General features: G+C 34.5%; 1 protein-coding gene across 1 annotated transcript; it reads left to right on the top strand.

Annotated features, from left to right (window-relative positions):
- The first annotated feature begins 7,451 nt into the window (after positions 1 to 7,451).
- On the top strand, positions 7,452 to 10,621 carry LOC131151090 (uncharacterized). The gene is made up of 2 exons (XM_058102282.1): positions 7,452 to 7,884; positions 9,014 to 10,621. The coding sequence occupies exon 2, from the start codon at positions 9,055 to 9,057 to the stop codon at positions 10,378 to 10,380; it is 1,326 nt and encodes a 441-aa protein (XP_057958265.1). The 5' UTR covers positions 7,452 to 7,884; positions 9,014 to 9,054; the 3' UTR covers positions 10,381 to 10,621.
- The last annotated feature ends 15,068 nt before the right edge of the window (positions 10,622 to 25,689 follow it).

Below are 25,689 nucleotides of genomic sequence, written 5' to 3' on the forward strand. Positions count from 1 at the left end.
AGTTCAAGAAAATACATATGAGATAGAAGATATGTAGAGACCTAGAAATTATAATAATTAAATAATATAGAGAAGGGAAAATTTTAAAAAGGACAAAAATAAGGTTCGTCGATGAACTACCTTATAGTGTTCCTGGACGAGTTTCAGTGTTCGTCGATGAAGAGATACCGAAAGGGGATAAATCAGACCCATTGGTTCGTTGACGAGCTTTTCACCTTCGTCGACGAACTCCCTTCTTCGGTTCATCGATGAGTACATGTGACTCATCGACGAAGCCACGTGGCAGCAGTCTATATATATGCAAAAAATCACGTTTCAACGAGAATTCTTTTCCTTTTTTCATTTTCTCTTACTAGATTTCGGTCCTTCTGCCTTCTCTCTAGGTTTCCAGCTCCATTTCTCCTCAATTCGATGATCAGAAGCTTCCACGATGATCCTGGAGAGATTCTCTACAACTTAACAATAGCAGAATTTTGGTTTGAGAAGGTTGAGCACCATCCCAAAATCAGGGTAAGTAGGTTATTATATAGAATATTATTATACAGTATCAGATCCCTGATGAATCAGTTCAGTTCAAATTCAGCCAGCAGAGCACGGTACCGTAGTTATTTCAGATCAGAGTGTAACCACATATCTCCGATAGTGTGTGGAATTCCGTCAATCGTGCCTTGGAGGGATTGCTGGCTCCCTAGAAATCTAGGTTGAGGAGGTTGATTTGACGAGGGAGATGTCAGTTACCGTGCCTTTGGAGAAATTGCAGAGTGGCCAGTCTGATGAATGATAGTGTTTCGGTTAACTTATCCTAGTAGGCCAACCAGCGTTAAGTCTCGCCTACAGGCTACACAATTCTATCATGAGGGGTTAAATCATGACATACAATTTTTCAGGGAAGTTTCACAGTTTTATATATATATATATAGAATATTATTATACAGTATCAGATCCCTAATGAATCAGTTCAGTTCAGATTCAGTCAGTAGAGTACAGTACCATAGCTATTTCATATCAGAGTGCAACCACATATCTTAGATAGTGTGTGGATTTTCGTCAACTGTGTCTTGGAGGGATTGCTGGCTCCTTAGAAATCTGGGTTGAGGAGGCTGATTTGACGAGGGAGATGTCAGTTACCGTGCCTTTGGAAGGATTGCAGAGTGGCCGATCTGATGAATGATAGTGTTTCAGTTAACTTATCCTGTTAGGCCAATCAGTGTTAAGTCTCGCCTACAAGCTGCACAATCTTGTCATGAGAGGTTAAATCATGCATACAGTTTTCCAGGAAAGTTTCATAGTTATATATATATTTATAGAAATCAGCAGACTTACCTATAGATTGTAAAAGTACGATTAAATAGTAAGTTCAGAAATAGCTGTATTTTTAAACCACATTGATGTGAGTAACACAACATTATATTTTACTTGTTATCATAGTTTATTTATTTGTTATTTTATAGTTCATGTAAACTCAGATGTCACACATAGGTAATATGATATTTCTTCTTACTGAGAGTTGTCTCATCCCAGTAATTTAACATTTTTCAGGTGATCCAACTAGACGAGCATATCAGGCTCGGAGATAGAGAGATCATTTACATTGCCCTGTTTGTAGGATAAGTGTTTTCAAGGGGACTTATTTTTGAAGTAGCATTCATGGTTTTTATTGGTAGATGTTGCTGGAAAGATGTGTACTTATGTATATATGTTTTGGGGATAATATTAAATTCCGGTATTATAGTAATGGTTTTACAGTTTTATGTTTTCCGTTGCATAGGTGTTTTCCAATAGTCATATAGGGATATCAAAGTAAAAGGATTATCCGTCTATATATATATATATATTTGAAAAAAAAATTATATAAATTTTGTGGTCGTTACGAGATAAGTTATTTTTGGTAGTATAATATAAAATAAACTTTCAATCAATATATATATAATATATATATATATATATTTATATATATTTATATATATTAAAAATAGAAGTACATAGAGCTCGTCCATCTTGCCAAGCGTGAAACCGGGGAAGGAACCAACTCTTCCCACTAGGTATGTGACAATATGTCCTCATCAATTTCCTATTCTTTGTGTCTGGTAGCTAGATTAAGATAAGGTTGGATAAGAAACAAAATCAGCAAACCAATTCAACAAAAAGAGAGGAATGATTTAGTCTAATGGACTTTACTATCTGCATATCAATTACACATGAGAAAGGACAAATGGGCCACTTGGGTTTGCCCACTATGATTTTTGAAAGTGACTAGTGGGTTAGGTCTTGGCTAAGTCTAAACATTATTTTTAGAAGATGTTGGTTCACACAATGTTGTAATATTATCACAATATTTTGAAATTTTGAAAAATATATTTACATTTTTTTTTATTTAAAAATTAGAATTAAGCATATCACAAACATTACTTAACCACATCTCGTGTGTTAGGTATCCCTCCTTGTGGGACCCAAGCCTTGGAAAAGTGTTCTAATTTTCAAACATTTTTTTTTTCTTTGGGTCTCTCATGCATAGTTTAGAACCTTCTTTAGGAAAAGGTTGTGTGATATTTTATCATTTTTTGTTCGCTTCTCTAAGAAACTTGACTAGAGACTTTTGGCATTCATCTCTCATTTTGTATTATGGATATTGCTCCGTGGAAGTATTCTGGAAGTACTCTTGGCAGCCCCTAGTCTTAGACTTGTTCCAGTAAGCAAAAGAATTATTATCAACAAATTGGGCTTTCAATTATGCTTACTTTTGTACTTTATTTTCGTTGACTCTTGAAATTTTGTTCTCAATATTTGGTGAGATATTTCATCTTGTTACATTTGGTATACCCTTTTGTATATTTGTAAGGTTTGTACCTTTTGTACCCACTTTGTACAAACTTTGGTGATAGTGGATTTAGACCGTCGTGTCCCGTAAACACACCTTAATATTTGAGGGAGCCACGTTAAATTTCTTGTGTCTCCATTTTATTTATTTATTTGCATTACACCATTGATTTACTTATGAGAATCACTCATTTTTCCCAACATTCTGGATATATAATATCATAATATAGGGGGTGTTATCATGTTAACTTTAAAAATTAGGTGATGCACTCATAAAATAAAATAAAAATTTTGAGAATGTGATGGGAATTTTGGTGATAAATTTAATGTGAAAATTTGGAATCCTACAATAATTAATATATAGGAGCCTAATTCTAAAAATTTAAAATTTAATCCACAATTTGAAACTTTAACAATCAATACTTAAAATTTTCATTTTCATTTTTTTTTTTTCTATTATGACGATAGTTTCACTAGACTTTGCAAATGTTTAGGTTATTGAATTGATTCAAGCTGGTCAATGGGATCTTTTATTTTTATTTTTTTTGCATATAAGGAAATTTGACTCGTTTGTTATATAACTTGATTATACTGTCATTTTACTCTAGGAGTTGTGTTGGTGCATACTTTGTGAATTTAACATACAAATTTTGAATTTTGGACACTTAAAACTCATAAATTATTTTTTCAATCTACGATTCCAATTTGTGAACCACTGACCTATTTTTTCAATAGCTCATTTTGAGCACTTAAAACCTAATTTTGAGTTTTTTTTTTTTTTTTTTTGGTTAAAGGTTTCAGCATAGAAATCATTGACCCATTTTTACATAATGATTCTACTCACAAAAGTTGATATGCTTATCCTACATGAATTTTTGTTTCTAGCTCCTCTTTTGGAAGGCCTTTCTTCTTTTGTACTTGATGCTTTCACCTTCCCTATGGAGACCATTTTCCAAAGTCCTCTGGTATACCATCTGCAGATAAGCCATGCTCTTTTGGCCATCCACATGACCTAGCTTGTCCTGCATGCTTTAATTTTTATGGCAATTACTAGTAAAATTTGCAACAAATCTTCCATCACAATGAGGAGAACCCTCTTTGTTGCTCACCTGCAGCAGATTGATTACCCCATTAATTGATCGTGATAGGATTCCAACAAAGAAGCACTGTATGGTACTTAGAAAACCCTAACATAAGTCTGTGGAGCTACCCCTTTTGGAGATTCGCCAATCTCTATCTCCACTGAAATATTCCTCCCTATCAATCCAAATCTTCTTTCTACTGGAATTATGTTCTCTAGGGTCAAGTCTTTAGATTATGAAGAGTTTCTACAAGTTTCTGTAATTTAGTAGGAGAGAATTGTAGGTTTGGTTATGTCTTCTGTAAAATTGGAAAGGTTTATCCAAATTTGAATTTCGGATACTTAAAAAAATCATTTTTGATAAGCATGCTCAACTTAAATCCTTTCTTTTTCCCGCACTAGATTAGGGTTTTTTTTTTTCTACCTCCATCTCCATCGCCAACCCCACCACCACAAACCACACTATTCTTTAATTGCCTCCCTGGATCATAACACCATGTGGTGGCAATGTAAAGTTGCAATGATCCCAATAAAGGGCAAGTATTGTACTTTTTACTAATGGTTTTGTAGGCCGATTTAGGGTCTTCTCAATCCTAAAAGTTAGTTCATGGGGTGCGACTTTCCCTCATACTTAATAATTGACCACCAACCCCTTCCACAATCAATATGGGATAATCCCAATAATTTTGCCCTCACACATCGGGCTCCAAATCGACAGCACCACATACCCGGTATTCCGGGGAGAATGTTGCACCATAACTCTGATAGTAGTGTTAGGTCGTACAGGGTCTTCTCAACTCCAAAAGTTAACTCATGTGGTGAAACTTTCCTCCACACTTAATAATTCATCACCAGCCACTTCCACAACCGATGTGGGATAACCCCAATAGGTTTTACATTAAAGATATATGATTATACTACTCTTAACTCTATCTCTTTCTCTCTCAATGTCCTTATCTCTAATCTAGTTATGTCACCTCCCTTATTTTATTTCCTTTTTTCTAAGATTTTTGCGACTTATACTACTCTCTTATTATCCCTATTCCCACACCTCTAATGGGGCTAATATAATGAGTTTATTCATAACTAGTCCACCACCTCTCGTCTCAATCACATCATCACTTCAAAAGGAGTTTGATTTTTTATCAAGCACTTGACATTAGTAGGTGTCAATAATTCATTATAGAGAGAGGTCAGAGGTTGGTGGTTTGTGGAAGATCAACGCAAGCGATCAACATCCTTAATTTGAGGATGCTATCATCAATATTCGAGGAGGTTATGGAATTAATTAAGTTTTAAAAAGCCTAGAAGCTTCAAAATCTATGGTTTTTTTAAGCAAGTTTAGACCATTGGTCCTCAAGAGCTGTCTAAATGGAAAAAGCTTTGAGGTCATCAAAGATAGCGAGTGGGATCTTCTTCATTTCCCTACGTACAATCTTAGATTAACTTCTTGAAACTAGAGTCATTAACCTTAGAGAGCTCCTCCTTGAAATGGAACACCCTCGCCCAAAGTAGGCCTTTATCATCCTTAGCAATTCCACAACTTTTGAAACTTTGATGACAACAACACATTATCCCCATTCAGATCTTATATCCCAATAGTCAAAACTTGGGCAATCCCTTTTCATCATTTGATTATAATTTTCCAACTGTTACCTTTGCTTCAAAGTTCAAAACCCTTTTTTCTATGTACTTAAATTCTATTTTTTTTATTAGAGAATTCTAGTTATTGACTGAAAAAATTACAGCTTTAGATTATCAATGATATGATGATCACTTGGTGTCACTTTTCAAAATCTAATGCTACTCTCTATTTCAATATTATGCATTTGTCGAACTCATGAATAAAAGTTAAGAAGCTAATGCTTAATGGCTTCTAATCAAAATTTACTTTTTGCTATTGAAAAATTTACCTTTTGCAGGACATATTAACCAAATGAATTTTTAAGTGGTGTATCTACTTTGTTGGCATTGTGTGTTTCATGAAAGTCGTCGTAGGAGATAGAATGACATAAAAGAACGGAGCACAAGAAAATTAAAAAAAAAAATATTCTCAATGAAATTGCAGTTCCACCTACTAATAAGAAAAGTTCATCATAAGTTCGTGATATTCCATTAGAATTGACATGCATGCTTGATAGAGAAGAAAAATGAAGAAATTTATTTATTTTTTTTAAAAAAGTGAGTGAAAAATAAAAAAGATATGTTTAGTTTGGATGTTACTTTTAAAAAAAAAAGAGAAAGGAAAGTTGGAGAGGATGTTGTTTTCTAAAAAAGCATAGATTATCTAATTTAGTTTAGCCAATTAGCTCTCTATACAGAAAAAAAAAAATATTATTAATTTATTTGAAATATTAACCTTTTCTAGGATAGTAAATGAGGAGGTATTCCAGCCAGGCACAAACTAAATATGGGGTTCATGTTAGGTATTGACCTGACTTTCAATTTGCGTTTCATTGGAATGCATATCAAGTTGTTACCTTTTCAAAAAAGTTGGCATTTTTTATTTCTCAAAAAGGGGAGCAAACTTATCCATGTCAAAAAGTAAGATTAAATTGATAGTAAAATGCAATTTCCATTATTATTTTCCCTAAAATTCAGAAGACTAATTGACTTCATAAATTTTTATTATAAAAATGTTTCTTTTTGAAGAGGGAACTAAATACACCTTTCTTTTTTAGAATCTAAAAATATGTTTCCTTTTACTTTAAAAAAATATAACAGTTTCAAAATGAAAATAAACAATTGATTGGTCCACACATATTTAATTAACTTTTTAATTTTAAAATCAGTAAAGTTATCATTGAAATATCAAAACCTAATAAGGTCTCATATATATCCTTTCCAATTCATAAAAAATTCACACAAAATGTGAGCTACATCAACATAAAAGAAATAACACATCTCTCTTCCCATACCCCTTTCCACCATTCTTAACAAGAAAATATTATGTATGTCGTGCATATACACTGAAATCAATATGATTTCCCATGTATACAAAAGTAAGTATAATTATTTAGCTCAATTAAAATACAGACATTTGGTGATCTCATGTTGAACATCCGATTTATCTAATATTTTATCCTTACCTCCCGAGAAAATAATGGGTACGCCGGATGTAAACATCAAATCTGATATAATTTCACAAAATATACAAAAAAAAAAAATTGCCTAATTTAATTAAGCTGCATATATATAAAGAAATTATATTAAATTTAGAGTATACACCTATTGTACTAAATAATTTCCCCAACTGAATCTAATATACAATTAATTGATGGAGACATGTTTAATTAATATTTTAATTTCAAAATTACTAAAAATTAGCATTGAAATTTTGAAATCCTAACAGGGCCTCTATACCTTTTTTATTTTTATTTTTTACTTTTTAGTTTAAAGATTCATCAGAAACCCACACTAAATCTGAGCTACAGAAATATAAAAAATTTAATCCACCTCAGGCTCCATATTCCTTCCTTAACAGCACAACCTCGATTTTTATTTTATTTTATTTTTTTATTTTTATATATAGAGTAACTGCGTGTGTGCGTGCGTGTTTTGTGTGTATGTCTTGGCATCTCCAATGGCTGCCCATTGCCCAAAACATGGGGAGCATGAAGGCGTTGAAATGAGAAATGAAATTGGGTTAACAACTTCAACATTGAAAGGGTCAGCGGAGCTCCCTCATGTCTCGGAGGGTGGGTTGATGGATGTTCACAAATTGGGGTTGTGAGTGATTTGCAGCACCACCACCACCACCCACAACCACCACCATGCACCTCCCGCCGTGCGCATTTCACGCTTCCCTTAAATTGTCAATCAGTTTTAATTCGTTCCCATCCCAATTAATTAAATAACCCCCTCTTCATCCTCCTTTTTCTCTCTCTCTTTCCTTCTTATACCCATCCCCCCTTATCCCCGCCATTCCTTTCTTAATTTCTTTCCTTAGTACTTTACCCTTCAATCAACATGCTTTCATGATCCAGGTATGTCCTCTGCCTCCTTTGTTTTCAATCCACCTCTCTCACTGTCTCTATGATTATTTCTTGCTGCGATTGTATGCTCTATTGATGTTTGTTTCTTTTGAAAGTTTCTCCGTTTTCCTGCATTTTCCTTAACATTCTTGACACCCAAACAAACGTTTTATCCAGGGTTGTCATTTTTCTTTGTTGTTTTTTTGTGGGTTTGTGGGTTTTTCTTTGTTCTCCTTCTTGATGGATTGATTTGTACATGTTTTTGGTTTATTATTTTCTGAGCTGCAAAATGCATTTTGATGAGATTTTTATGCCATTTTTAACGAAGATTTTTTTTTCTCAGAATATTATTTTTTTTGCCCCTTTCCATAGATTTCTGAAGATACAAGTTGGATTTTTCATTCTTTAGAGTATATTATCTCCATTTATATTTTTTCCCTATGAAAGTATTCCTTTTCTCCATTGAAAAAATGTGGATATTTGCCTTACCTTTTAATTATAATGCCTAACATGATTGAAGCAATAATGTGACACTGGTCATGATATGAGAAGAATATGAAGGTCCTTTGTGTAAACACATCAATGATCCCAAGAATTTTGTTGTTCTATGTAAATGTTTTTCATATTGAACTATTGAATGCTTTTTTTCCCCTTTATAACATCTTAATTCTACCAATTAGGCAAAATCATGAATCTAATGTTAATGCAAAATCATTGAAATTTTCTGCCTCCTATGAATATCTGCATCACTGTAATGATTTGTCTATGCATAATTCCTGATGGGTTGCACTTTGGGCAGGCCTAGAACTCATAAATCGTGAGTTTATTTTGGGCCCAAGCCTTTCATGATCAGTGGATTACCAACTGATTGTAGTTTTTGGGCTACACTTGGCCCAATGGAATATATATATATATATATATATATATATATATATATATATATATATATCTTGCTTTGTAGCTTAGAAGCTTGCACTAAGAGGCAGGCAGTTGTAAACTTAGATTACTGACATGAATTTTAGGTTTTATCTTTTGGCTTTGTATTCTGTCTTTTCTTTCTGTGTCTGAAAAGTTTCATACAAAATATTTTACTAAGACACTTCTCTCTTGAGTCTTGCTCATTATTCCTTCACAAATGCAGGCTCTGCTAAAACTTCTGAGCAGACAATTAGCTCCATATCTATGGCAACAAAAGCAAAGGATGGTCATGGTACTCTCGGGAAGGAGAAGGCAAGGGGTACATCTCCATCAAATTCCCATTTATCAGATACCACTCCCCGCAAAAGGAGTCCCAAGAACTCCCGGTCAGGTTCTCCTGCAGATAAACCAACTCCAAACTATCTCAAGCCAACCATAAGCTCGCAACTTGACTCCTGCAAGCATGGGAAGAAACCTGTCTCTCCAGACACCGCCTCGAGGCCCACTCTTAATCGAAGAAAATCTTTCGACAAGTCTCCCTTGACGTCGGGAGTCCAAAAAGCAGTTGTCTCTCAAACTCCTAAAGACAGAACATTTCGATCCTTGCCCATTTCATCTAGAAACACTGCTTCGCCAAAATCTAGTGTTTCAGAGAGGCTCTCAAAACCGTCATCCACGGGTGGAAAATCACAGGCAGCAGCTGCTAAACCAAAGAGTACTCTGAAGAAGAGCAGTAGCCCTGTCAGGAAGGAGCCCAATACCAATGCTGCGGCAGACAGAGTTCCCAATAGTCTCCCTCATGATGTGACTGATAACGTTCCAAACGTTGAGTCTGAGCACGAAGATCAAGAAGCATTGGTTTATGCAGTTGAGGAAGAGATAGCACACGTTGGGAGGAAAGAAGTGTTATCTGAAGTTACAGCATTGGAAAACAATGAACATGCTGATCATGTCAATGGTGAACAACCCAGGAACGCCGATGAGGAGATCATAGTGCAGCCTTCTGACCCTGCATCAGTTTCAAAAGAACAGACCAGTGCATCTCAAGATGCTGGGATAGAAGAGGCTAAAGAGAAAACAAATGGTGGAGAAACTGTTAGTCCACATGAAGTAGAAGAGAACAACACCAAAGACGAAGCCGATGAGAATCACGCGGAAGAGAGTTTTGCTGAGGAACCTCAGGCTGAGGCAGGGGACAAAGCAGAAGACGTTGCAACTGAAGATCTCAATGCTGAAAACGGTGAAAAGGAAGTCTCCGTTGAAGAGTCCGGAGCAGAAAATAAGCTTGGAGAATCAAGTTCCCAACAGCGCGAAACTTTGGGTGAGAAGGAAGAGGTGGATGAAGGATTAACTGAAAGGCTAAAGTTCAAGGCAAGGGAAGAAGTGGAAGGCGGGGCTGGAGAGGCAAAGGCAGAGGCAGAGAACGTTGTGCTGAAGCGCCAGGGAGCTCAAGGGAAGAAGGATTCTCCAGCATACAATGACGTGATCGAGGAAACAGCAGGTAAGCTCCTGGAGAAGAGGAGGAACAAGGTGAAGGCGCTGGTTGGGGCCTTCGAGACTGTCATATCCTTGCAGGAGCCCGAGGCTTGACACAATTGCTGCCTCAACCCAGATGAGACTAGTTGATCAGAAGAGAGCGCCATTTCCTTCTCCTAAACCAGTTCATGGATCGTGAACTTTGTTCAGTTTCATTAGCTCTCTGTCAAATTGAAAGTTCATGAAGCCTTAGGAGGAGGAGGAAGAACTTTCATTTCTAATACGCAATTGAAGTATGGATTCTTTTGTATTTATAAATTTGTGAAATAAGAAACATAGGTTTCTTTTTCTTGCACGTGATTTTAATCATCCAGTCGGGAAGTGTAGTTGGGGTGAGACAATTGTTTAGCAGTAGTTGTGTTTTGCACTTTTCTTTAAAGAACAAATTTTTCTATGAAATCATAAAAAGGATTTTTGGTGGTTGAGTTAATGAAATGGCAAAACAAAGTTTTCCAAAGCTTTACGAAGTGTGATGCGAAAGAAGCACACTCTTGCACCCCCATGACGGGCCATAAGGCCCATTACCTCATCAAATTACTGCATAAACTATTTTCGCAAGTTTGCTACGTGAAGTGATAGGGTCTAACATGAGACACTAGCCCAACTCTATTTGAAAGAGAGGAACCTCTTGAGAGAGATCAACCTTTCATATGTTAAAGCATGGATGGGGTCTTTAGGAGCAGTGCCTCTTACCAGCCCTTACTTTATACTTGTTGTGAGCAAAAAGCTACAATAAAATGCTTGGGAATTAAAGCAAATAGCTGACTCACTCGTGTTGTCGTTGGAATAGTCAAGAAAATAATAGGCTCCTCAAGGTGGTGACGAACATCCATTAATATTTTTTTTTTTGCATTTGAGCTAGAACCTTTTGAACTCAAAAAAAATTAAGAAGAAAGAGAAAGGGCAATGTGTTAGTAGACTTTTCCTTACTTTCTTATTGAAGGAAGCTCCGATGGTGGTAGTCTTTATACTTACCCCGCCACACGAGCAAGAGAAGTTGTGGGGTTTGAAGATCAATGGAAGAAGGAAACTCCTTTGTCACAATGTAAGATAAACAAAAGGAAGGTAAAGAAACCTTATGAAAAGAAATCAAATACATGGTAGGCATAATAAAGATATAAAACATCCACAATAAGAAGGCTTCAGAAGATTAACCAAAAGAAAAAGAACAAGAAAAGTGTCCTTAGAACAAAAAGTAGATAGTTGTGTACACTTGAAGCATAAAAAAAAGTATAAGCAAATGGAAAATTGAAACCACGTGTGAGGAAACTTATAGAGCAATGAAGGAGAGACAGATTCAGAAGTAAGAAATTGTTACTATTAGACTTTAAATACCCTTTCGTAAGCGACTCAAAGGGTCAAAGGAGAGAAACACCTTTTTGTGCACCCCACTCGTGACCCTTCATGTGTCAACTCATTAGTTCAATGATGTGAAACTCTAAGAAGTGTGAAAACACTAACACAAGCACATGTGCAATTAAAAAGCTCAACTTGAATTTCTTTCTTGTTATCTTGTAGAATGCTTTGATTTTGTGTTGAAAAAAAAAGTTAGATCACCTTTCAAGTAGTGCACCTTATCATTGGTACTTAAAAGAAAATGCTAGGTTCAAAGAAAATGCTAGGTTCTTTTAAGAATGCATGTTGAATTGAAGTCTTGAAGCCTTGGGCACCTCAAAATGTAGGGAACTCAATATAGTTCTACTCCCTTATTCAATCTCCAAACTCAAATAAGAGAGTGAGGAATGATTAATATTGGTGCTCTAGCACAAGAAGATAAGATTCAATAATACAAGAACAAGGTGCAAACTAAGAAATTGGGAAAAAAATGAACCCCCACCCCAACACATGAAATAGGAAATTACCTTAGCACACTACAACCTAATCTACTTCCATAAGACCCATATATACGTGACGACAATTACCTTAGCACACTACAACCTAATCTACTTCCATAAGACCCATATATACGTGACGATTAGTCCCTCAATATGCAACTATTGAACATGGGGTATAGGTTTTAGTCCTACATCGGAATGTTAGGATAACCTCACTCTCGTGTATAGCTATATATACATCTCAAAGTTGTAAATTAAGTACACCAAGTGATATTCACTTCCTCTTGTATAGTTCTCTCTTTTTTACTTTCTTCTTGGTATCAGAGCAAGGTTGGGTTCCTTATTTAAGGTTCAGGTTCTCAATTGAGCCGTATGCTCTGCACTCACCACGTATATGGAGCTTGTGCATTAGAAAGCGTTATTGGTAGTAGGTTGAGTCGTATGCTCTATACTTGCCATTTTAGTGGATCTTGTACATCAGAAAACTCAATCTACTATTTTTCTAGAGACTTTGTCGACTTTTCCAGCAACTTTTTGGCGCCCTTTTCCAGTGACTTCCAACGACTTTCCCCATGCCTTCTAGAGGCTTTTCTAGTGACTTCGAAAACTTTTCCAGGGACTTTTTCGATGATTTTGACGACTTCTGGCGCCATTCCTGGCATTTTCTTTTGCCACTTTTCGACATTAATTTGTTCGACCACTTTTCCGACGACTTGCTTTTCTTTACTGCGTTGATACTTTTGCAGCCTATTCATCTTCTTTACAATGGCTACCAAGGACAGTGATATTTCATGTCCTAACTTAGCTCTGGCTCAGAATGCTCCTGTTTAGATGGTTACCAGCATTCTTTTGAATGGTGGCAACTTTCATGCCTGGTCACAATCGCTTCGCTTATATCTTAGGGGACGTGGTAAGGCTGAGTGGTTGTTAGGATTGGAGTTTAGTGTTAGCTTTGGCGTATTCAAAAGAGAGGGAGTGAATTGGGTATTTAAAATTTTGTCCTAGGTTTAGCTAATCCAATAACAGTATGTCACAACCTAGGGTCTTTCTATATACACATAAACCCAAATGCGTAGATAATATGCGAAAATTAAATCATGTGCAACATTCATAAAATAACATACATGTGCAGAAAATAAATTATGGAAAAGTAAAATGCACACACGATATGTTATCGGGGTTTGGCCAACTGTGCCTACGTCCCTGCCACTAGCTCGTAAGCCCGAGGATTCCACTAATGCTCACTTAACGGGTGGAGCGGCACTGATTATAGCCAGGTCAATTAACGGGGCTAACCTCAACCTACACTGTAGTGACCCAAAGAATAATAGTGTTTAAACAATAATGAGGGAGAGAAATGGAAACCAAAACAGAAGGAGGCAGTAGGTTTCGTCGACGACATTGCATTTTGGAGAATATTCATTTTAGAGAATATAATTTTAGGAAACTACCAGGCTTCGTCGAAGAATACAGGGATTCGTCGACGAATGTCTTCAGGATCTCGTCGATGAGGTCCCATTTCGTTGATGAGAAAATGCCAAGCGAAGGTTTTGGGCTGTTCTGAATTTCGTCGACGAAATGTAAGGTTCGTCGATGAATTTACTGAAGGTCACCTTTCGACGAGGTGACGTGTCTCGTCGACAAATCTGGCCCTATAAATAGTGAAAGCTCGGATTTTTAACCCATTTTCAGTGCTCTCTCTCTCTCTCTCTCTCCTACGGTCCCTCTCCCTTCTCTCTTCAATTTTGTTCCCACCAGTCGCCAGATCAATGATTCGAAGCCACCACGATGCTCTTGGCAAATTTTTCTATAAGTCTGCCGTAGTGGATCGTTGGTAAAACGAAGTAGGATTTCATCCCAAATTCAGGGTAAGACCTTTTAGTCCATTTTTGGCTTTATGACAGTTATAGAAAATGATATATGCAGAGAAATACTGATATTTTGTTATGAAAAATGTGGTTTTCAGGGTGTTGTGTAGGAGGCCCTATGGGTGTTAGGCTAGTAAACCATAGGGGCTTTCTAGTAGTCAAGTAAGGGAAATATGCTATGCTAGGAAATTTTGAAATATTATACAGTTTATTAAATTATGAAAATTATATATTAAAGTATGTTGTGGCTTGAGAATATAAATATAGTACGGAGATATGTTTTATGAATTTCAGTATCATGATTTTACGAATTTCAAGACCATGATCATATGAATTTTAGTACCATGATTATATAAATTCTAGTACCATGATTATACAAATCTCAGTACCATGATTATACGAATTTCAGTATTATGATTATGCAGTTTCAGTGTTATGATTATACAATTCTCAGTATTATGACGTATGAATTACAGTACAATTTATATAGTATCATGGTTATTACAGTTATTTCAGAATCATGGTAAATCAGATAGTTGTATATAGAAATATATTATATAGTATCAGACCTTGTTGGACTATGCAGTTACAGAACACAGTACCGTTGCTACAGATATTATGTTATATTATGAGTGCAACCAACTATTTCGATAATACGTCGTAGTAGGTCGATCACCTAGGCCCTTGACGTGGACAAGCTCCCCATCAGATATGGGTTGAGGTGGGAAGATCAGACCGATGGAGTGTAGTGATTTACCCTAGTCGGCCAACTAGTGTAGATCCCGCCTACGGGTCGCATAACCCTGTCATGAGGGGTTAAATCATGACACACAGTTATCCACAGGGAAATTTTTCAGTTACTATTACGTATATATAGATTTACAGAAACAAAGAACATACTTACGTACACTAGAAGTATTTTGAACAGTAACCTACAATACTGTTATGTTAAGTAACATGGAAAGGGCGGTGTATTTTATTACTTGTATTGTACTTACGTATCTAGTTATACATGATTATATGAAAACAGATTTTCATAATACTGTAACTCATTTGCCACACACTAGTAATAGCATATTTCGTCTTACTGAGCGTTGGCTCATCCCAGTGTTGAATCATTTTTCAGGTGATCCAGGTAGGCGAGCAGACCAAGCTCGCAGATAGAGTGGTTTCAGTAGTGCCCTGTCAATGAAGTGAGTATTGTGGAGGATTTTTGTATATCCCAGTATAGTTGAGGGTGTTTTGGGAAACATGTAGTACTCTGGTATTGTATGGTATTGGTATTGTATATATATATATATATATATATATATATATATATATATATATTTACATATGGTTATGTCTATGTGATTTCCACTTCTCGTTGCTTAGGTTAATGATTGGGTTTGCCCCCAGTATGATATCAGAGCATGTTAAATGTCATAATATAAAAAAAATTAAAAAAAAACATGAAAATTAAGCAGGTCGTTACAGACCTTACCAAGATGGTGCACCTAACTTTCCTAACCGGGTCTAAGTCAATCTAGGACTATTCCACAAGGCTAGTCTCCCTCTTCAGGCCCACGCTTGGAATACAACAAATATAAAACTTTGCATACACAGAAATGCTTCTTACACTAAGCAGGTATGTACTACAATACGCACAGTATAATCAATCAACCACACATTAACAGTATAGGAAATTGTAAGCTCAGTGATGTGATTTTGTGCAAGCAACACTTAGCAATATATAATCTCAAATATGCTCAAGAGTGTTCTAACAAGCTAATCTTTGAAACAAGATATAACAAATCCCAATAATAGATTAGAGTTTCAAAGATGCTAGCAACAATATTCAAACCAACTCATAAATATTTTCTCAATGAAATAAGTACAAGAGTTTTTTGAAAAATATAGCTTGTAAAATACTTTGCACACAAAAATTATAGCTATAGGAATCTTGCAACAATAATGCTAAGATCCTTAAGATAATGAGTTTTTCCCAACACTAGATTTATCAAATTAAATTTATGGGATAAACTTTGCTTAACTCTCCAAAATAAATCAATCATTCAAGCAAGAGTGATGGGGGTATTAAGCAATCTATACTAAGCAATAGCACAAACAAGAAGCTCTCACAATGCTAAGATTGATCAAAGGAATGAAGGTATGAGAGTATTTGGAAGTATTATAGGCAAAATAGGATTTTGAGTTTGAGAGGATTTATTGCTAATGATTTTTTCTAATCTAATGCTAGTCCACTCAAATGAACTCCTATATATAGAAGTAAGGCAAATTATGACCGTTTAAGACATGCAGGGTATTATTAGAATTTTTTTTTAAATAATTTAGAAATTTTAACCTTGTTTAAGCATTTTAACCTCCGTAAAAAAATAAACAACCTGAGAGTTTTCGGGTGGCTGAACTATGGTTCGGTCGCCCGAATAAACTCAGTTAAAAAAGCAACTTTTGAATGTTCAGGTGCCTGAATCAAAGCCCGGTTGGCTGAACCAAGGTATTTTCATTATGTCCGCATTTGGGTCACTTGGTCTATCATCCAGTTGACCAAACTCAAGTGTTCGGTCATCCGAGACCATTTTGAACGTAAAGTTCGACTAGCTGAGTTGGTGAGAACGGTCACCTCAGCGGTTTGATTGCCCGTAGACGGTGTGGTCAATTATGTTCGGCCACCCGAATCCAAGTCAACATGTTGACTTGTCCACGATTCAGGCACCAATGTGTTTTGAACACGACGGGTTCAGTCACCCAACCTCTCATAGATTTGCCTATTTTAGTCCAATTCATTTCAATTCAATCCCCTGATAGTGCAAGTGATAATGGGGACTATTTGTGCGTATGTGTAGGGACCTAAGGTCTCTCTACGGTGTATAACTTTACAATTAACCTATTTGCATGATATGTAAAGATTTATTATAGACATATTTCCCTAATTACTATTACAGACCCGAATTGAATAAAAATGAATTACAATATAAAATAATCTTCAGGGTCTTTAGGCTTTACTTCATGTGTCATCAATTGATCTGCTAATATAAACATGCACACAAACTAGATAGTTATCAAATACTTGAGTATTTTTCATTATCAAAACCGGGTATGACCTATAAGGTCAACATTCTCCCCCTTTTGATGATGACAAATATACCATGCAAAAATGGGTACAACCAAGATAGGCTCCCCTTTTCTTTATGCATAATGGGGAAAATAAAGATTTTATTTTAAAAATTTATTCATTACCCAATTTTGCCACTTCTCCCCCTTTAGCAATTAAGTACGCAAACTGTATAACTGGTCATTTAAAGATTTAAATAATATGAAAATAGAATTAAACCATACATATGCACAAACCAATGCAATTGAAACACATCATAAGACCCATGAAAGATATGAATTTGAAGCAGCACACGACATATGATAGCAAATAGTTGCTTTGAACACAAACACAGTCTAATTAGTTCGCATGCATTTTCATATGAAGTTACCGAACCATTTATGCAATTTAAGAACATATATGTATATATATATATATATATATATATATATATATATATCCCCCTTTGGATGTTGTCAAGAAATACTAGGGGTGATGCATTGCTGAAAAGGAAACTTTAAAATAGGTCACAAGCAAGCATCATATTTTGGTTTATCATTTAAGCACACAAACTGTAATTAGAAAAACACAACCACAATGATCCTAAAGATGTCAGACAAATTACAGCAAGGATCATATGGCAAACACAAACAACATGTGGCAATATAATATATATCAACTTAAGATTTTCACAAAGATCATTTCATTAAAGCTCTTGCTGCATTTGATTCAAAACGGATCTAAGCTAAACATATTGAAGAGTGTAACAAAATAAGATTTTATATTTAGATGTTCCCCCTTTCAATTTGAATTATAGCTTAGATGAAATAAATTGCTTAGACTTAATAAGGATTAATTTCATTAAGAGTGCCAAGAAGTATAAGCAATCATTTTTTTAAGTCTTTTAAAATGAATATACTGGATTAAGATTTATTTATTTTACCATTCAACTAGTATACTCATCCCTATAGGTTACAGATGCATATGAGAATTGTATTTAAGGCATACAATAGAGTTCATGACCCAAGAACATTCCATATCAAATCATAAAGCTTCAAGCACAAGAAATAATGTTCAGGGATTTCAGAAGAGCCTTAATATTCAATAAGCGTAGTGATGCATATAAGTTTCTTATGCTTTTTTCTAGGGATGGAGGTGAAGTCCTCTGACTATTCGATGATTATGCTAGGATGAAATTTAATATATTTAGTTTTCACTCATCCTTTCAAAAAGATTTTAATATTAATTTTATTATAATCATTCATGTACAAGGTTTTACTTGGAAAAATTCCTGTCGAAAATTCGGCAGCGTGCCGTTTGTAAATTGGACATTTTCCTATAAAACATGTGTAGACACCCCATTTTTACCCAGGCCCGATATGATTATTATTATTATTATTATTATTATTATTATTATTATTATTATTATTATTATTATTTACATTGTTATTATTACTTCATTTTTATTTTTATTTTTATTTTTTGCTATAATTATTATTATTATTATTTTATTATTGTCATTTTTACTATTACTATTAGTATTATTATTATTACTAGTCTTATTATTATTATTTTATTGATAGTATCTTTATTATTTTTACTTTTACTACAATTATTTATTATTATTATTATTATTACCTTATTGATTTTATTATTATTATTATAATAATTATCATTACTATTACTATTTTCATTATTACCATAATAGTAAAAGCAAAAAAAAGAAAAGAAAAAGAAAAATAAAATCAAAAAGGAAGTTTTTTTTCGGGTTTACAGAATTTTTTTTTATAAAAGGGGGGCATAGCCAAGCCAAAGAGGCGGGGGCACAGACCAAAGAAAGAAAAACCTTACCTTGCAGTCTCGTGCGGCGGCAATGGAGTCGTTAGCGTTTGCGCAGTCAACTAGATGAAACCAATCGAGCAACGATTTCTTATCCGATTAATGCGAAACTTTATGAGTGGAGTCATTAGCGTCTGCGCATCCAACTGGACGAAGCCAATCGAGCGGCGATTTCTTATCCGATCAATGCAAAATTTTACACGGTCGTTTCTTACCCTTTCTTATTTATTTTCACCGTTCAGATTCTTTTTTTGAGTTTTCTCCCTTCGTGTTAATTTCTTGCACATCCGTATCACCGCCGCAGCAGTGGAGTCATCGGCATCTGCGCATTCAACTAGACGAAGCCAATCGAGCAGTGATTTCTTATCTGATCAATGTGAAAATTTACGAGGTCTTTTCTAACCCTTTTTTCTTAATTTTCACCGTTCAGATTCGTCTTTTGAGTTTTCTCCCTTTGTGTTAATTTCTTGCAAAGTCGTATCACCGCCGCAGCAGTGGAGTTATCGGCGTCTGCGCATTCAACTAGACGAAGGCAATCGAGTGGTGATTTCTTATCCGATCAATGCAAAATTTTATCAAGTTGTTTCTGACCCTTTTATATTAATTCTCACCATTCAGATTATTATTTTGAGTTTTGCAATTTCATTTTAATTTATTACACAGCTGTCTCACCGCCGCAGCAGTGGAATCGTCGGTGTATGCGCATTCAACTAGATGAAGCCAATCGAGCGGCGATTTCTTATCTGATCAATCTGAAACCTTACTCGGTTGTTTCTAACTCTCCCTTGTTAATATTTACTGATTTTATTAATTTCTTTGAGTTTCATCTCTTGGACAACTTGTCCACACACACACAAACACACACATGCACGAGTGATGTTTTTGTAATTTGTTTATATATATTTTTTTCTTCTTAATGTTATTTTGTATATATATTGTATTATTATTGTTTTATTTGTTCTAATATCTAATGTTTGGGGTTCTTTTTCTTTTTTTTTTTGTTTTGTAATCATTGTAATATACTTATTTTTATTGTTACATATTATTTAGGATGTTTTATCGTGTAGACATTATTTAGGCTTTTTGATGTATTTAGGATATTTGTCATATTTATTGTTCATACGGTATTTAGGGATTTTGTTTATTATTTATGATTGTAATATTTATGCACATCTAGGATTCTTGATTATTTACATTATTTTCATAATACGACCATTTAGGGTTTTGGCTATTTCACGTTATTAGGGTTTTGAGTAGTGTTTTATTTAATTTACTTTATATTGCTATTGCGTATATATTGATGTTCATTATTGTTTATTATTTATTTATTTCTTGTATACGATTGTATTATCATTTTGTCGTGTTCATAACATTGTTGTGGAATTTTTAATGCTATAATATTTATTTGAATAAATGATATTTATATTTAGCAACTTAGAATTGTAAGTAGCATTATACATTTAATTTAGTATTTTAGGTGACCGTGTACATTTAGTAATATAGCATTTTAGGTAATATTATATATTATTATTATATTTTTAGTATGTTAATATACAAGGTATTAATTATTATGGTAAGTTTAATATTTTAGGTAATATTTTTGGTGTTTTGGTATCATGCTATTATATGGTATGTTTAGTATATATAGTATTATAGTAATCTATTACGTATTATATTATTTGTGGATATTTATTATTATTATCATAATTATGTGTATTATGGTATGTTTAAGTATTTTTGTTTATAACGCACATGTAGTATTTTAATATTTGCTCATTATCTTAGTCTATATTATTGTTTATATTCTACTATTATTGGTATGTTAGATATTTTAGCTTCTATTATATATGTTGATTAGTACGTATTTTGGTATCCTAATATTCTAGTTTATTACTATTTTATTTATTTATTTATTATGTTTAAATTATTATATCTATTATTAAAACCTCCCATACTAATATTTTCCTATAAAACTTTTACTTACAATTTTAAAATGTGGGAGCGTATTTTCTTAAATAATTTTGATTTTATAATCCCTATGATTTTATTGCGGGGGTATGAACCTTCGGGCTTCACGTATCCTAAGCTCTGAGGGATTATATATGTATATATTATCTTTATTTATTTATTTATTTTTCACATTTATTTATAAATTCATAAAATAGGAGTAATTTGAAGAATTATTAGATTAACTTAGGGATAATTTCAAATTAATTAGGTACCGTTCGTAAGAACGGGCGCGTAGGGGGTGCTAGTACCTTCCCCTCGCGTAACCGAACTCCCGACCCCAACTCTGGTAATGTAGACTGATTCTACCCCTAACGGGGTAGTAATCATGTGTTCTAACCGCACTAAAGGTTAGTGGCGACTCCGACATCCATGTTTTTCCACACCATATTACGTATTATATGATTTTTAATTTCGCCGCTCGGGGCACATGCGCTCCCGGGACGTCGCGACAACATGTACCTGATAGGTTCAATCAAGCAATTTATAATTCAGTTCAAGACACACGAGAACATATATCCACTACCAGCATGCAATACACATCACTGCATCCGCCATACAAGAGACTTTCAACACAAGCATGCAATCTAGTAGTAATCAACAATTTATGAAATATAAACTATCCATCAAAGAATATGCATAGTGAAGAGCAGACGATAGTTATGAGTTCAGTGCAATGTTGTAATTCATAAAGGCATATGGGCATAGATATTATAAGATAATGAGAGCATTTAATTTTTATAGTCATGAAAGAGTAGTGCTCCCCCTTAATTATGTACTCTACTCATTTTAAGCCATCATATGCTTTAAGTTTATTGGCCAAAGGACTTGAAGGTATTCAATGATATAAACTTGGCATTTTGATTATAGGCTTAACAGACCAAAAAGTCACAATGAATATCTTTTCTGTGAGCTAAGTCTATCTTGTCTCTTTTCTTATGAATCTCAATACGTGTGAGAGGGACAAATTTGAATGACTTTGAACTTTTAGTGACCGTGCATAGGTTTCCTTTAAAATATGTTTCTTCTTCTACATTGAGACCTAGGCGATCAACTTAGCCATTCAACTCATTTCTAAGGATATGAAGCTCTAAAGGATATGATTTAACGTTTTAAGAGCTTATGAGACGAAGTAAAGAATAAATATTCTCAACAGTTAAATTTCTATTAAGTTCAGAAGAGTATTTAGGAGAGGTAGGACATTGTTCAAAATGTATTCGTGCTAGCTAATATGTCCTAACAGTTAGACCAAGAGCAACTAGGAGTATATTATTATTTATGGAACAGTGCTCTTTGGAGGATGGAAAGTATCCTTTAGATATAATTATGATATGAAACAAGGATATAGCTGGTTAGTAGAAGGGATGTCTTATGATGAGTACTCAATAGATTAGGAATTTATGATCATTAATGGCTAAGCCTAAGGTGATGGCTAAACATTTTATTAGGCATTTTAGGCAAAGAAAAATGAGTTTAGGGATATGATAAATAGAACATGATGAATTCCCTAAAGCTCAATTTTGTGCAATGGACAAACTATGCTTAATTCAAAATATTTATATTTAAGTGAGAGTTAAACATTTAGAATTTATTACTTGGCAGATATGCTTTGTCCATTTGGAAGTGGAGTTTACTTTAGCTAGCTATAGCCAATATATTTTTATGTTTTACCCCATCAATATGATATATATGAATTGAATTCAGATTGGATAAGACATTTAAATTTTTGTATTGGCTTGCTTCCCTATGGTTCTTAGTATAATAATAGTAGTGAGTGCATATACTAAGATTTGACATCTGAAGCCCAAACCACTTCCCAAGCTTATAGATATTATTAACCCCTAAATCTAATCCTAGGGTCTAAGGAAGAATTAACTAATTTGGTAATATCAATTTAAATTCATTTTTCCTTAGGTCCTAATGAGTTTGCTTTCATGATAACCCACTCCATTTCTTTATCTAACCCTCTGGCACTTCCAGATGGACAAGTAGATAGAAAATGTCATTTCATTTTTCAAAATAAGCAAATTTTATATGCTCGTGAAAGATTATGCTTATATATTCGGCTTTTACTCATTAAGGCCTTTTTATGACTATGGGACTTGAAGTATGAACCCTTTTTCAAAGATTTATTTCTTTTAATTCCTAAGGGTTTGTCATCCTTTATTTCTTTCTTTAGGTAGATAATTTTCAATATCTTCTTGACCTTTTTCTTTTCAAGAATGGCATGATACTCTTTTAATTTTTCCAATTGTTTTGCCAACCTATTACTCTCATTTTTCAAAAATGTTTTCTTCTTAGACATCCTAGCTAGAATCTTATGCATTTTAAATGATTCATTTTCTAGTGTTGTATGTGAGGGCATGCTTTCATTGTAAGATTCAATACATGATTCATCATAAAATTTATCACTATAACATTCATATGAATCAATGCATACAGTATTATCATCAGAACCAATAGATGACCCGTCATACAATATATCACATGATTTGATACAAGAGTCATCACAACATGCATCACATGAATTATTAAACGAGCTAGAGTGAGAATCATATACCTCATTGTTGATTTATAGCTCATGATTTACCTCCTCCTGATCATTTGAGCTTGGAGCATTTGGAGGAGTTACGCCCTCCTTTGTCCAATGATTCTCCATATTTTTTTTTTAGTTCATCCCAGATTTCCTGTGTACTATGACATGCCACAAACTTAACAAAAATATTAGAATCTAAAGCACGGTATAATAACTCCATGGCATATGAATTCACATGCAATAAATTTATATCATTTTCATTACCTAGCATACAAATTCCATTCACAATCACCTGCCAGGCCCTCCAGTTAATAGATTTAATGAAAACACTCATTCTAATTTTCCAATGGGTGAAATTTTCACGACAAAATATAGAAGGGCAAGTAGGTGACTGTCCCTCACCAAATGGGGATACACCAATGTGAGCCATCTCGATCTTTTAGCCAAAACATTTAAGTCAATGCTACAAGGCTCTGATACCAATTGTTAGCTTTGGTGTATTCTCAAAAGGGGGGGGGGGTGAATTGGGTATTTAAAATTTTGTCCTAGGTTTAGCTAATCCAACAATAGTATTTCACAACCTAGGGTCTTTCTATATACACATGAACCCAAATGCGCAAATAATATGCAAAAATCAAATCATTCACAACATTCATAAAATAACATACACGTGTAGAAAAAAAATTACAAAAAAGTAAAGTGCACACACGATATGTTAGTGGGGTTCGTCCAGTTGTGCCTACGTCACCGCTTGCCCGAAGATTCTACTAATGCTCACTTAACGGGTAGAGCGACACCGTTTACAACTAGGTCAATTAACAAGGCTGACCTTAACCAACACCTTACCAAGATGGTGCACCTAACTTTTCTAATTGGGTCTAAGCCAATCCAGTACTATTCCACAGGGCTAGTCTCCCTCTTTATGCCCACGCTTGGAATACAACAAATATAAAATTTTGCGTACACGGAAATACTTCTTACACTAAGCAGGTATGTACTATAATATGCATAGTATAATCAATCAACCACACATTAATAGTATAGGAAATTGTAAGCTCAGTGATGTGATATTGTGCAAGCAACACTGTAATAACCCAGGAAAAATTACACAGGGTCTCGTCGACGAACACAGGGAGTTCATCGACGAGCGCATAAGGGGGCCTCATTGACAAAGCCATGCCTCGTTGATGAGAAGATACCGAGAGGGGTTTTTAGGCAGTCTGAAATTCGTCGACGAGGAAGGAAGGTTCGTCAACGAAATTCCTTAAGGACTCATCAACGGGATGACGTGTCTCATCAACGAATTTGGCTCTATAAATAGTTGAAACCTAGATTTTTCAGTGCAATTTGGCACAAAATCTCTCTCTCTCTCTCTCTCTCTCTCTCTCTCTCTCTCTCTCTCTCTCTCTCTCTCTCTCTAAATGTCTCCCTCTCCTTCTCTCTTCGATCCGGCCTTGTTTCTCGCCGGATCGACGATCTGAGACCACCACGACGTTCCTGGAAAAGTTCTCTGCAAGTCTGCCAGAACGGATCGTGGGTAGGAGTGGTTCGAATTTCATCTCTATTTCAGGGTAAGGCATTTTATTCAGAATTTGTCTTTCCTGCAGTTATATAAAATGTTGTATGTAGGAAAATAAGGCTATTTTATTCTGGGAGATGTGATTTTCAAGGTGTTGAGTGGGGAACTCTGTGGGAGTAAGACCAGGCATAGTAGGGGGGCTTTTTGCAGAAATCAGGTAAGGAAAATATGCTCTGCTAGGAGTTTTTAATTATATTATCAAAGATTTCATGTATATACATGTATGCCAGTTATTATTCAGTTTTTACAGAATAAGAATTTTAATGTATGTGTGGACTGAGTAGATATTTACCTGATATAGAATTTATACAGTTTTTCCAGTATATTATGTTATACAGTATATACAAATATAGCCAAATATTTACAGATATTCAATAGACAGACATATACAGATTTTATTCAGTTCAGTATGTTACAGTATTTTACATAATGCTATGTTTTCCTAATACCATAGCACTCAGTTTATGCAGACAGTTTATACAAACAGATTATATAGTTATAGCATCAAGATGCTATAGATATGTTATTCAAATATTACAGTATTTACAGTATAGAATAATAGTGTTATGGTTATTTTGGGAACATGATAAAAATAGCAAAGATAA

This window comes from Malania oleifera, chromosome 3 (genome assembly GCF_029873635.1).
Source record: "Malania oleifera isolate guangnan ecotype guangnan chromosome 3, ASM2987363v1, whole genome shotgun sequence".
NCBI classification, from domain to species: Eukaryota; Viridiplantae; Streptophyta; class Magnoliopsida; order Santalales; family Ximeniaceae; genus Malania; species Malania oleifera.